The sequence below is a fragment of the Desmodus rotundus genome, chromosome 1 (genome assembly GCF_022682495.2).
Source record: "Desmodus rotundus isolate HL8 chromosome 1, HLdesRot8A.1, whole genome shotgun sequence".
Lineage (NCBI taxonomy): Eukaryota > Metazoa > Chordata > Mammalia > Chiroptera > Phyllostomidae > Desmodus > Desmodus rotundus.
Genome location: NC_071387.1, coordinates 132607364 through 132621327, shown reverse-complemented (window position 1 = coordinate 132621327; position 13964 = coordinate 132607364). Strand labels below are relative to the sequence as shown.

Here is a 13964-nt window from a genome sequence, read left to right as displayed (position 1 = left end):
TACCTACAAGCAAATTTAGTCCTTCGGGTGCTGATTCCCAGGTGGGTGGGTTTGTGTATGTTCTAGGACCCTGTGGGTCTCCAATGAACTCTCCTGTGAGGCTGGGATTTTCTCCTAGCGCCTCAACCCCCACAGGTGTTTTCAGTCAGAGGTTTGAGGCTTTATTTCGCCGTGCTGGAGCCCTGGGTTGTGCAGTCTGTCTTACTCCCCAGTTGTTCCTCCCGGTTTATATGCACACAAATGTGGCGCTGGGTCCTCCAGCCGCCACCTTGCCCATTCCAGTCACGTCCTCTCTGCCCTGGCTGCTCGACACTGCCCTCCTACCTGTCTGAAATAATATTTCTTCTTTAGCTCCGTGGTTGTTGGACTTCCATACAGTTCAATTTTCTGACACTTCTGGTTGTTTTTTGTTTTTAAATTTGTTGTTGTCCTTCTCTTGGTTGTACAAGGAGGCAACGTGTATCTACCTGTGCCTCCATCTTCACCGGTAGTCCTGATGTTTTTATTTCTATTAACGTCTTTGTGCTTCCTACTTATCTTGCTTTTTTGTTACCTTTTTTTTTGCTTTTTTTAAGATTTATTCATGGTTCCCGCTTCCCTCACATTCCATTCTTTTTATTGTTTAGAAGTTACATGCTTTTTTTCTGTGGTTTTTGTGGTTATCCTAGCTGTTTTCATATGCATATGTAACTTCAAGTCTAAAATTAATCTGTTTTACCCATATGTAAATAATAAAAGATATTAGAATGGTTGTACTTTGATTTTCCTCTCCTGATTTAAAAAATTCTAGGCATTGTCACTCCCTCTTTGCAACAAATTAATCATTATTTTTGCTCTTTGATATATTTTAGTGCCTGTTTAGATTTTAGCCAGTTACCTAACAATATTTTTTCCTCTTCATTCTTTTATACATTCCAAACCTTCTACTTGAAATGATTTTCCTTTTGCCTAAAGCACCTCTTCAAAAATTTCCTTTAGAGAAAAACCTTTGGTGGAAAATTCTGTTTTTGTATTCATGAAAATAACCTTGATTTTCCCTCTGGAAAGATAGCTTCTTGGGATATAGACTGTTAGGTAGACAGTTGTTTTTATCTCAGTGTACAGAAGATACTGTATCTAGCATCCATTGGTACTATTAAGAAGTCCGTGATTATTTAAATATTATTCTTGAGCAGGTAGTCTATTTTTTCTCTTTCTAGATATTTTTAAGGTCTTCACTTTTCCTGTATTGTTCTGCAGTTTCAGTGGCATGAACCTGTGGATTTTTTTTATTTTTCCAACTTTGGATTGGAAAAATAAAAAGAAATTAAACTTGGAATTCCTAGATCTGAGATTGCTGCAACATTGTTAGAAAGTTCTAAAGTACTGTCTGTTGAACATTGCCTCTCCCCCAGTCTGCTTATTAACTCTTTCTAGTACTCCTATTAGATATATATTATCTCTTCAAGCTCTCATTCATATTTCTTAACTTCTTAACATTTTTTCTCTTTCTGAACTACACTGAAGTTAATTTATTCAGCTACATTTTCCAGCTCAGTAACTCTCTTTTCATCTGTGTGCAAAACTGTGTAATGTATTCACTGAGCATTTTATTTCAGTTACGATCATTTTCATTTATAGAATTTTCATGGAATTCTTTTGTCTCTTCTTTCCTTGTTTATAAGCTCTTTTCCTTTGTTCACATTTTAATATTTTAATTACCTTAAACATTAATATAATTTAGTTATTATCACTTGATAAATTATCATTAGTTAATAAGTCATAATTGGTGTGGCCATTCCAGTATCTGAAAGTTGCTGTGTAATCCACTAGCTTTCTTTTTCATTGAGCCTTGTTTCTTTATGTGTTATTTATGTACTTATTATTTCCCTGTTAGCTACTTCTTTTTCTTGGAACTTTATTTATGGGAATTCGTAAAGACCTGGTGTCAGTAGTAAGTCTTCAGTGGTATTAGCTTTTGCCAGTTGCTTGCAATACTTCTACCTGAGGACGTGTTTATATTATATTCCTCCTTTGAAGTTTTTCAGACCTAATATGAATTGAGACATCAAAGCTGTCTGTGTGAGGACGAGCTTGTGGTAACAGATCGTAGGAAAGATCTTTCTTCTCTTCCACCCAGCACTGAGGCAGTGACAGGCAAGTCTCTCAGCTGCCCTTCTCTTTATTAACCTTATACTAAGTGTATAGCTCTCTGGAGCCCCTGCTTTATGAGGAAGTTCCCTATTACATTTGTATTGGAAGGGAGAACTGGGTTCTTTATTTCTTGTGCTTTGGGTCCTGTGAAAGTATCAGAGCTGGAATTTAAAGTTTCTAGAGTTTTGCAGAAGCAAGCCCTAAAGCTGAAACCTTTCTGTTCACTTACCTCCTAAAATTCCTGTTTTCAACTTCATTTTAAGACTTTTTTCCTTTCTTTTGTGCCAGCTAAATGATGTATTTTTTTTAAATAGTTTTTCACATTTTATCTGGGATGTGTCTATTGGGAGAGACATTCACAGTGACTGATCCACCATTCTGCTAGAAACAGAACATATATTGTTTTATTAAACTCACCCACCTACCCTTTCCATGATGAAGAAGAGTTAAATATAGTTGCAAGATCAATTAGCATTTTGATATACACCTAGGTCTTCTGATTCAAGGCCATTGTTTTTTCTTCAAAACTTACCATACAGCCTCTTCCTTTCAGAGACCTTGAAGAGATAAGTACAATTCAGCCTACCTTATTTCATAACCATGATTATTGTTAAGAGTTTAGGACTTTCTAATTTATACCCTGTCCTGGAGAAATGTAACAATTGAGTAAATCTAGGAATATGATTTACTTTGGATTGGATTTGAATAGGAATACTTTGGGTTTATGTAATGAATATTCCCAAACTGTGAAGTATATGAAATGTCTGCAATGTCTTTATATGCATGCATCCAATTAGTACACGTGCTCCTCAAGTTATAATGAGGTTACTTTTTAATAAACCCTTTGTAAGTCGGAAACACATTTTATACACCTCACCTACCAAACATAACATCATCACTTTGCTTAGCCTACCTTCAACGTGCTCAGAATACAATATCCTAAAATGCTGGCAATACAGTACTCTGCAGCGTGTCTGTTGTTGACCATGTGACCGTGTGGCTGACCGGGAGCTGCGGCTCACTCCCACCGCCCAGCATCAGGAGAGTGTAGCACACCACACTTCTGTAGCCCGGGAAAAGATCAAAATCAAGACTCAAAGTAGAGTTTCTACTGCGTGCATGGTGCTTTCACACCTTCCTGAAGTTAGAAAATCTTAAGTCTAACCATCATAAAGTTGGAGATCATCTGTACTTTGCTTTTGACGTACGTACTGGGTTTCTTTTGGGAAATGGAAGAGGTACTGTGATTCGTACATGGAGGATCATAAGCCAATTCATTTATTTAACAACAGCTTAGAAGCAAAGCAACCTGGGGTATACTGTGGACCATTCGAGAAAATAATATATTTATTTTAAACTATATCTAGTGTAAAAAATTAATGGAATTATTTGTAATTAATAGTTTTGAGTGCATTATTACCATCAGCTCCAGGTGGTTGTGCTACATCTTTCTTTTTGTGGTCTTAGACAAATGTTCTTTGAAAGCATCTTGATAAAAGTTGGATGATATATAGTGAATAAGACTCACAGGTTTTTCATGCTCACAATAAAAGCAGCTTTAGTTATATATAAACCCATAGTTTATGGCTGATATTAATATTTGATCTCTATGCATTTTTACTCTTTAGGTAGTCTTTTGATGATGTCTTCTAGCCTTTGTCTGCCATTCTGATCCTTCTCCATGCTGCGGCCAGACTGACCTGTATTGGACTCACATGTGATTGTGTCACTCCCCTCTCCCCAGTCCTGCAGGACAACACATGCACACTCATCACAGCGGTCCTGCTAAACCCAGTGGTCACTCTCCGTCTGCACCCTACTTTACTTTACATCACCATTTGACATAATCAGTTACCCCCTAGTTCTTGAAAATGTCTCGTCCAGCCTCACGGCTTCCAATACCATGTATGTACACTGATAAACTCACAGGTGTGCGTCTTCAGTCTGACCATTCTTCTGGGTTCCAGACTGACATATTTAACATCCCAAATATAACACATAAAAGAGAAGCCTTGTATTGTGCCCTCTAATCCTACTTCTTCCCTTGTTATCCCCACCCCAGCTGCGTAAGTCAAAAACTCAGGAAATGTCCTCTTTCCCTCATTGTCCACACGCATGCAAGTTCCCACTGGCTGTGCTTTCAAAATACGCCTGCCCTCTCGTCGTCTTCACTGCCCCCACCCTCATCCAGGCTACCATCCGTCATATCTCTCCTGAAGGTCTTCAGTGTCATCTTCACAGGTCTTCCCGTGCTCACTACAGTCAGCGGCCAAAAAGATTAAAAAAAAAATACAAACTATTGTGTTTCCTCTCATTTAAACCATCCAATGACTCTTAAAGAACACCAAGTAAAATCCTAAGTCCTTCCTTAATGGTCTGCGGGGCTCTATGTAATCTTGCCTTTGATATTGCCCTGAGCTCATAGTCTCCCCCTTTTGCATGCTTTTCTCTAGTCACATTGGACTCTTGTTTTTCACACGTACCGAACACATTCCCTTCTTTCTCTTTTAACAGCTCTTACTTCAGGTAACTACATGATTCATGATCTCACTTTATTCAAGTATCTTCTCAGATGTCTCTGTCTCAAAGAGATGCTTCTGATCAACTTTTCTAAAATAGACCTATATCAGTCAGATATGGCTGTGTAACAAACATCCACAAAAATCTCAGTGGCAAACAACAGCACCCATTGTCAGGTCAGTAGGGGATTGGATGATCTAGGATGGGATGGGCTTTTGCTTTCTTTCAAGGTCCAGATCTGTCTGAGTTGGCTTCTCCCTGCACTGTGGGCTCATATCTGCTTCACATTTTTCATGTTTGTATCTCTGGGATGTGGCATGGAATAGGTGCTTAATGAACTTGCTCAGTAAATAAGTAGAGGAATGAATCAGTGTAATAGAGATTAAGAAAGTAAGTAGATACACTAGAGATTAAGTGAAATTACTCACTTCATTTGTGGGAAATGATTGATGTAAGAATCGGAAATAATTCTGCCATGTCTTCTATTTTATTTTCACATGTTCAGATCAAAGAACAGGCACATGTTTCTCAGGCCTGGTAAATGGCCGCTGTGCACAAGAGCTTCCAGGCAGAATGACAAAAATGCAATGCTGCTGTGAGCCCGGCCGCTGCTGGGGCCTTGGAACCATCCCCGAAGCCTGCCCCATCAGGGGCTCTGGTGAGCTCCTGGCTGCTGGTCTCCTCAGGCAGACAGCATTAAGACGATTTGTACTAATGTCCTAATGTACTCTGGTCTTGTTTTTGAAGTCACATCATGTCTGTATTCCTGTTGCTCTCTTCAATGTGACTTGGGTGTTTTTGTGAGGGATAGGGTGGCATTGTTTATTTTGGATCAGTTTCGATTATACCCAATTTATTAATATCAGAAGAATTCCTGAAAGCTGATTATCATTTGTCTTTGTGCAAATATTTTAAAAAAATTTTTTGAACATCTGCATTTCAATTCAGTTTTAAAACCCAGTCTTTCATTCCAGAATTTGAATATCTTTGACTAACAAAGTTCAACCTTCATTTATATTCTATTTCAGAAGTACCCTTATCTTATAGTGTCCCAATCCTTGAAGACATTTCCTTTCTTTAATAACCTGAAAATTAAGACTACAAGAGTAGGGGAATGCCTCTCATTCACTCTGTATTAGCTGCCATCTAGCTAAGGCTAAATCGGGAAATTACTTTAGGATGAATGAGCAGTAGCTTCTCATGTTAATATAATATGAATAGTTAAGTACAATTAATGTTTATCACACAAAGGTATAGCAATATATTTTATTATATTGTCTTCATATTATCATTTTTTGAAAATAATTAAATTTTTTGAACTATGCCTGTAAAAATATGTATCTATATGTTCTGCTATGGAGAAGAATAAGGCATATTCTTTCATAATTTTTAAGCTATAAAATATCAAAACTGAGTTGTAAAATTTTTTAAAAACCAGAGTTAATGCATAGTATATAATTTTGGAAACTCATAGTTTCACTAGTAATATATATTAGTAATATTACTACTGAAGCAATGAGTAAAATAGCTTTCATTTCTTGTGATATAGTTTCCTAATTATGAGAACAGTTAAGGAAATAAAGGTGATCACTATCCTTGTTTCTTTCCTCTCAACTCTGATACTTGGATAAATAAGGAACAGATGTAAAAGCTTATTAAATACCATCTTCTATTAAAATCCACATTGGAAAAGCTATTATTCTGAAGCCATGTAATCCCTTAAAGGGAAGAAAAGACATAGGAAACATGTATAGGAGCAATACTGATGGCATTTCAAGCAAAGTTGAATATATAGAATGAATTACTTAAAGCTTTAATTTTCATCTGTTTAGTTAAATTTCTTACATTCATAGCTAATCTGAAACTTTATGAGTTTCATTAAAGTACATGTAATCAAAATGCTCTTATAGATGACTCTTTGGTTATGCAACTTAGTTAAAATATGTCATACAGGTTTTGATTTTTTTCTGAAACATTTATACCTTTTCCTGCTACTGTTAGCCTTGAAAATATTTACCTGGATAATACCCTACTTATTCACATCATGTAGTATGGATGAACTAAAATGACCCTTACAGTGTACAGATTGCTTTTATTATGCAGAAAGACATCTATTTGTGTTTAACTGACCTTTCTTTTTCTCTAGAGGAATACCACAGACTTTGCATGGATGGACTTCCAATAGGAGGGATCCCAGGAAGTGCTGGTTCCAGACCTGGAGGGACTGGGGGGAATGGCTTTGCCCCAAATGGCAATGGCAATGGCTATGGCCCTGGAGGGACAGGCTTCATTCCCATCCCTGGAGGCAATGGCTTTTCTCCTGGTGTTGGGGGAGCTGGTGTAGGGGCTGGGGGCCAGGGGCCCATCATCACTGGACTGAGTGAGTGTTCATTTTTTATGTAAACCCTTTAGTTTTCTGCCTTAAATGATACTATAATTTCTAACATTTTCCCCAAGAGATGTGTGTATGTATATGTATACATGTAAAAATCTGTTTCAGGGTCTAAAATATAATGTAGTCATATAGAATTCTTAAGAAAAATATTATTTTTCTGTTTCATTAACTTTTTAAACTGGGGAAAAAAAATGAGTGACCCAGGCTTTCTTTGAAAACGGAGACGAGAGCACAGTAACACTGCAGTCTAGGCGACACCACGCAAGAGCGGGTTTCTGCTTCCCGGGTATTTCACTTGGCCCTTTGCAGCTGCCCTGTTCTTACAGCCCTTGACTTACTTCCAGGATCATTTCTCAACTGAGATAAACGGAATAAGTCTTGCTCTGTGCCTATCCAAATATTATAATGAAATATCTTTCTTTTCCTCACCCTTTTTTGTTGAATAACTTAAGAAATTGAGAACTGTGGGCTTCGGGCCAGAATTAGCATTGGTGTACTTGACATTTAAGTTCACTCTTTTTAAAAGAACTGCTCTTGCTAATAATATTTAATGATGTCCTGCAGTGTGGTGTTTATTCTTTTTGGCACATTGCCTCTTTACTATATCTGAATATTCAGCTCAGCTACAGAAAAAGAAATGGCAAGCATTCAAATGTACAGTAGAACATTCCTGAAATTTTAAAGATATTATTGTGAGCAAAGTCTCCAGATGCATAACTTAACAAATGCAAGTTACAACCATGTGTCTCAAGAATATCTTTTAGATACTCAACATTAATGTTTTAATACAATATGAAATAATGTGAACTTTTGATATATACACCTAATTAATGTACTATTAGATATCCTTTTAAAAAACTCTTAAGAAAAGTAATCCATGGTAGAGAGATTAAATATCACTTGTGCTTTAATTCTCCATAGCTATTCTCAACCAGACGATAGATATCTGTAAGCACCATGCTAATCTCTGTTTAAACGGACGCTGCATACCTACCGTTTCTAGCTACCGATGCGAGTGCAACATGGGCTATAAGCAGGATGCAAATGGGGATTGCATAGGTAAGCTCCTGAGTCTTTAATCCCTCGTAGTTTTTGATAGCTTTTACACTGTAAGAGCAAATTGGGCTGAATATGATAGAAAAAAAATCCTTTTGAAGTAGAGCTAATTTCCAAGCTGCCTCTGCTGTGTACATACATGACTTCCATGTGCTCCCTTAACCTGATGCTGAGCTAGGCCACTTCAAGAATCCCCTGCCCTAAATATTGAGATTTATGACTCTGCCTCTCCTTGCTTTCTTCCCTTCTTAGCTGAACAACCCTGATATACCATGGTGTCATTAACATGCAGAGAAAGGTACGGATTGGGAAAAATAGTTGATGATTTTTTTTTAGACACGTAGGGCTTTAGGTGTCTAGAACATTTAAGTAAAGAGATCTAAAGAAAGCTAAGGGGAGTGTTCAGGCCTGGAGTTACAGATCAGTAACAGAAGTAGCATTAGAACTGTGAGGGTGAATATTGTCTCCCAGACTGAACAACAGGAAGAACAAAAAGGTAACAGTACTGCAGCTGGAATCCTGTGGAGCAGGAACATAAGTCCATGAAGAAAACAGTAATGATGTTGGAGCAACAGAAAAATAATCCAGAAAGTATTATGTCACTGAAGCTATCTATTCAGGGGCACACTTTCAAGAGAAAAGTAGTGTCATGTGTTAAATGTGGCAGAAAACTCAAATGCAGTGAGGGAAAAGAAATCTACTGGATTTTATAATGAACAGAGTTTTGAGGATCTATTAAGAGCAGATTTAGGAATATGGGAATTGAGCCATTTTGAGGTTATTTTATTTATTCTTCATGTTAGCAGATGATCATGTATACATTTCATAATTAACATAACACTAAATATCAGACTTCGGTTCAGGTCTTCTGTTATAAAATATAGATGAGAGACCAGGAATGGAGAGTGAGGATTATAATTTTGCCAAGTTAAACTGAAAAGGTCTAAGTGGACTATGATTATGAAGGAAAATGTGAGCCAAGTATGATGTTTTGGAAAGATGATCATTCTAAACTATGCACAAAGCTACAGGATAGAATGATTAACTAAGGGTCATCTCAGGACCCCTGTGTACAGTGGCACAGGTACCAATCACCCGTACATGGCATACCCTAGGGGTGTGCTGTGTGTAACCAACCACACACAGCAGCCCTGGCTTAGCTGATACTATCTGATGCTTGTTTAAGTCACAGACCAGGTGATTATTTTTGAAACAACATGAAATACTGATACATTTATTCTTATTATATGACTTGAAAATGTTTTTACTACCAGAAAACAGGATTATAAGTATGCAATATATAACACCCTCCTTCTTAGGCATATATACACAGTTTTAGTCTGTCAAACTGAACTTTGACTTGTCTTTTTTTGCTATTAATATTTGTCATTCATATGTCACTGCATGATTCACTAATCAAAACTGAACGTGGGCCAGAAGTTAAGTATTTTCTGTAAATTAGCCAGAGACCACCAATTATTTCATGTAAGCGCCAGGGCACACTCTATTCTAGCTAGTAAAACACCTCCCCTCTGGGAGAGTTTGTGAACCTTTGGTACAAACTGCCTTTAAGGATCAACAGTTCTTTCTGCAGTCACACTGCCAATCCAGCCTTCTTTACCAGGGTTCCTCTAGAGAATTAAACTGCAAAAAGTGATTTCAGTGACCTTTTTCAATTCTCTCAAGGGCGATGCCTAGTTAGTACAACTCCAGATGCATAGAGATGAGCTAGTCACGTGAAATGGGTGTCTTAAGGTCCTCACTTTTCCCGGGACCCAGGTGAGAAGGGCGGCGACCACCCTTCTTACGAGCTCTGTCGAACGTAGTGTTGGGATTGTGCGTCTGCACGGCTGGTATATCAGTGTAAGTCTCGGACTTGTGAGTTCTACCCACACGTTACTGCAAATAGTTCCCTTCCAGTGTGATGCCGTCATCCAGCCCTGAAAAGGAAAAACCTAGGCAAAGTTATCTTTCTATGATAATCGGCAGGGACAAAGATTAGTACTGGGGCATATTTTCAGAAGGTTAGGTTTTAATATTTTTCATCCTATACCCTTTTCTGCTGTCAACTTCTATCCAGTGTGAGTTTGAGTTTATAAACAAGTTGAGATATCAGAAAAAGTTAAAGAGGATATAAGTCCAAGATAAAGTGGTAACTGTTTTCATTGCACCTGCCTTGTGAGGCATCAGAGACCACCCTTGCTCTTTGGGAACTTCAGGGAAATACTGAGGGCAACTTGAAAGGCAATGATAACTGTATTGAAGGCTCCAAGACAAGGAAAGTAGAATCAAGCTCATTTTCCTGTTATGAGTTAGTTACTCCTGAGACCTGAAAACAGTTATATTTATTCATCACATTTTTCTTTTTCTCCTGAGAGTTCTACTCCAAAATGGATTTTTGTGACTCTCTTTGCTGTCTGTGTAAGTCAAACTGCTGTTAGCAGGTGGTTTTTAACTTCATCTCAATTACTCCATTTTGGAATAGTAGGAAATAATTTCTGTTTATGTTGGGCCACAGGTAGTTGCAGAGCCCTTGCAAATTAAAAGTGTTTGCTAACTTTTTCGAGGGTTAATATGTCTTACCGCAATAGTATCTGAGAATTTAACTATGTTGATAATCAATGTCTTTCTCAATTACTTGAGGAGTTTATTTTAGGAGTTTAAAATTACTTCTTCAGTAACTTTAGGAGTTTAAAGTCCTGTGAACTTTGCTTTAAAATGCTCAGTCCCCAGCGAAACTATAGGAAGAGGTGAATGTGCACAGACTGCTATGTAAGTGTTCCTAGTCCTCTACACAAGGCAAGCAAAGGTGAGCATTTGTGAGACTGTGAGACGCAGAATGAAGTGGAGGCTTGAGGTGTGCACTTCAGAGCGTGGCAGTGCTCGTTTAGGATTGGTCCTACAATATCTTAGAAAGCAAATGGGGCTTTAAGGTCATAGGTTGTAAAGTCACTAATTGTTTTTTGGTGATTGTTCTCCTCCCAAAAAGTAGTGGTCCTTTAGCCCCAGAAATGAATGGAGGCAAAACAACTGGCAGAGCTGTCATAGCAACTGGGGGCCTTGGAAACAGGTTCTCCAAGGGGAGGAAACCGTCCTGAAAAGTGGCCCAGCTTCCCAGAAACTCTCCCTAAGAGAGGGGGTTGGGTGCATGTTCCCATGTTCTTCACTAGACCAGAGCTTTGCAATGAGGCTTCTATAAAGATGCACCTACAACACATTTTTAATTGTTGCATTCAGTGTTACATAAACACAGAGAATTTAAGGGATCTTTGACACTGCAAACTGAAGATGATATTTCATATTGGAAAGATTCTTTTTTCTTATTTTTTAAATTTTTAAATTTTTTTTATTTATTGTTGTTGCCCAAGTACAGTTGTCTCCATTTTCCCCCCACCATTCCCTCCCACCCCAACCATCCCCACCTCCCACCCTCGATCATACCCACCTTTGGCTTTGTGCTGTGTCCTTTATATGTGTTCCTGACAACCCTTCCCCCTCCCCGCCCCCAACCTTTATCCCCTCCCATCTCTCCTCTGGTTACTGTCAGCTTGTTCTCACCTATAAATGGAACCTAACCAACAAAACAAGCAAAATACAACCAGAGACACTGAAATGGAAAGTTTCTTAATTATACTTTATATACCTGCTAATGATCTAAACTCTCTCTTTTCTCATTTTGCCTCATTCCTTTGGCTCAGTAGAATTTTGGTTGATGTTATCAACCACAAGTTTAAATGTAAGTAAGTGAGTGTTAATGGGCTGAAGGTGCCTTTGGATGAGTTGAAAAAACATTTGATCTTGTTATTTTTTGTTGTTTTTATTTTATTTGCTATGAGATTTTTCCCCTCCTTTACTATAGAGAGCTTAATGGCATTCCATCTGAGTGTTTATATAATTGAGGTTGGTGAATTTGATAGAGTACAGTTCCTGTTTTAAGAACATCTGTGAAAAGAGTAATCTGTTTATTAAAAGGTTAAACCTGTGAATTGATTTTATTGTTGGGCTCTCCAGTTTAACTGAAATTGTATATGTTAATGGCTTCTACACTTATATGAAATGGCAAGTCATTATGCCCTCACCAGCCAGCCAGATTTTTAATTGGCCAGCATTCAAAATATTATTTAGTGGGTATTGCTGAGAGAAGATAAATTAAAGTTTTTCTAACACCAGTCCATGTGATTTCTCTGGGAGTTGACTTCCGAACTGTTGAGGCTGCCATTTGGTTGTGTAGTTCCTGAATTCTGCGATGGGTTTACATTTAATCAAGCCTTAAGAGGAATGACAAACAGTGACATTTCTCTTATTTAGGATCAGACCTAGCTAGTATTTGCATAAAACTTGATTTCATGTTAAAAAAAATTCCTGTGCCAATTTTAAGATCCTAGAGAAATGTGAAGCTAATGAAAATAATAAGCTTTGTTTTGTTTGGGTTTTTATTATTTTTTAATTTTTGATTTTAGAGAGAGAGAGAGAGGAAGGGTGGGGAAGAGAGAGAATCATCAATTTGTTGTTCCACTTATTTATGCATTCACTGGTTTATTCTTGTACATGCCCTGACCTGAGATCGAACCTGCAACCCTGGCGTATCTGGATGATTTTCCAACCATCTGACCAACCCAGTCAGGGCAATAGGCTTTGTTTTAATTAATCTTCATTTTCTACTTCACCCTATGTTTGTTACTTCAAAATATTACCGAGCCTCAATACATATATAGTTACATATATAGTTGAGTTCACAAAAATAATAAATAAATTTCATAATCCATCTATCTCATTAAAACTAATAGCAGTGACAGTACATAATATACATATATATATCCAAAAATCTTCAAATGATCTTCTAACACTATACTAAACCTTAGAGAGGCTATTCACTTGCCCAGACTACTAAAAATAATAAGCGCGATAGCCTATTGGACTTGTGACTCTGTCTTTACAGAGCCCATTCTTTCAACCATTGTGCATTACTCACATTTAAAAATCATGTAATTTCTTGCCCTGGCTGGTGTGGCTCAGTGGACTGAGTACTAGCCTGCAAATCAAAGGGTCGCTGGTTTGATTCCTGGTCTAGGGCACATGCCTGGGCTGTGGACCAGGTTCCTGGTGGGGGGCACAGGGGAGGCAGCCACATATTGATGTGTCTCTCCCTCTCCTTCTCCCTCCCTTCCCCTCTCTAAATGAGTAAATCAAATCTTTATAAAAAAAAGAAAAATCATAATTTCTTGATTAAAGCAATTTCGCTTACACTCTCCAATAGGCAATATTTTTGTAAATCTCCAGACTGGCCTCAGTATTTGAAGAAAGGAATGCTCATTCATTTATAAATACTCTGTTATTTAGATTATTACCACTGACTACCCTCTCAAATTTGGGGGGCCTAAATGTACTTTAAACAAACATTTCTAGAAATAGAGTGAAGTCTATAATGGTTTCTTTTGCTGCTCACAGATGTTGATGAATGCACATCAAATCCCTGCACTAATGGAGATTGTGTTAACACACCTGGATCCTATTATTGTAAATGTCACGCTGGATTCCAGAGGACTCCTACCAAGCAGGCATGCATTGGTAAGGCAGTTTGCTTTCACATACGAAAATGTTCCGTGAAATACAGCGACCCAGGCCTTGAGGTTAAAAGTAGATTCATTAAAACTTGGAATGATATAAGTGCTGTTATGTTGTTACAGATTTATTTAATACTACCTTCAGAAAGGTTTCTTTTATACATAAACACTATTTGCATATATAATCCAGGCAACGTGGTGTTTGGCTTCACAAACCTTCAGTTTATCTTTCTTCCCTAAATCACAGCTTCCTTTCTCCAAGGAACATCAGTAGCATTACTGCTGTCTGATTAATG

At 37.7% G+C, this 13964-nt stretch overlaps 1 protein-coding gene across 1 annotated transcript in view; it reads left to right on the top strand.

Annotated features, from left to right (window-relative positions):
• Window positions 1–13964, top strand: part of FBN2 (fibrillin 2) — a 251867-nt gene that overhangs the window by 131479 nt on the left and 106424 nt on the right. Inside the window, exons 9-12 of the mRNA XM_024571456.3 lie at window positions 5159–5311; window positions 6800–7033; window positions 7970–8107; window positions 13553–13672. Of these exons, the coding sequence (XP_024427224.2) occupies window positions 5159–5311; window positions 6800–7033; window positions 7970–8107; window positions 13553–13672 (645 nt within the window). The remainder of the gene's footprint in view (window positions 1–5158; window positions 5312–6799; window positions 7034–7969; window positions 8108–13552; window positions 13673–13964) is intronic.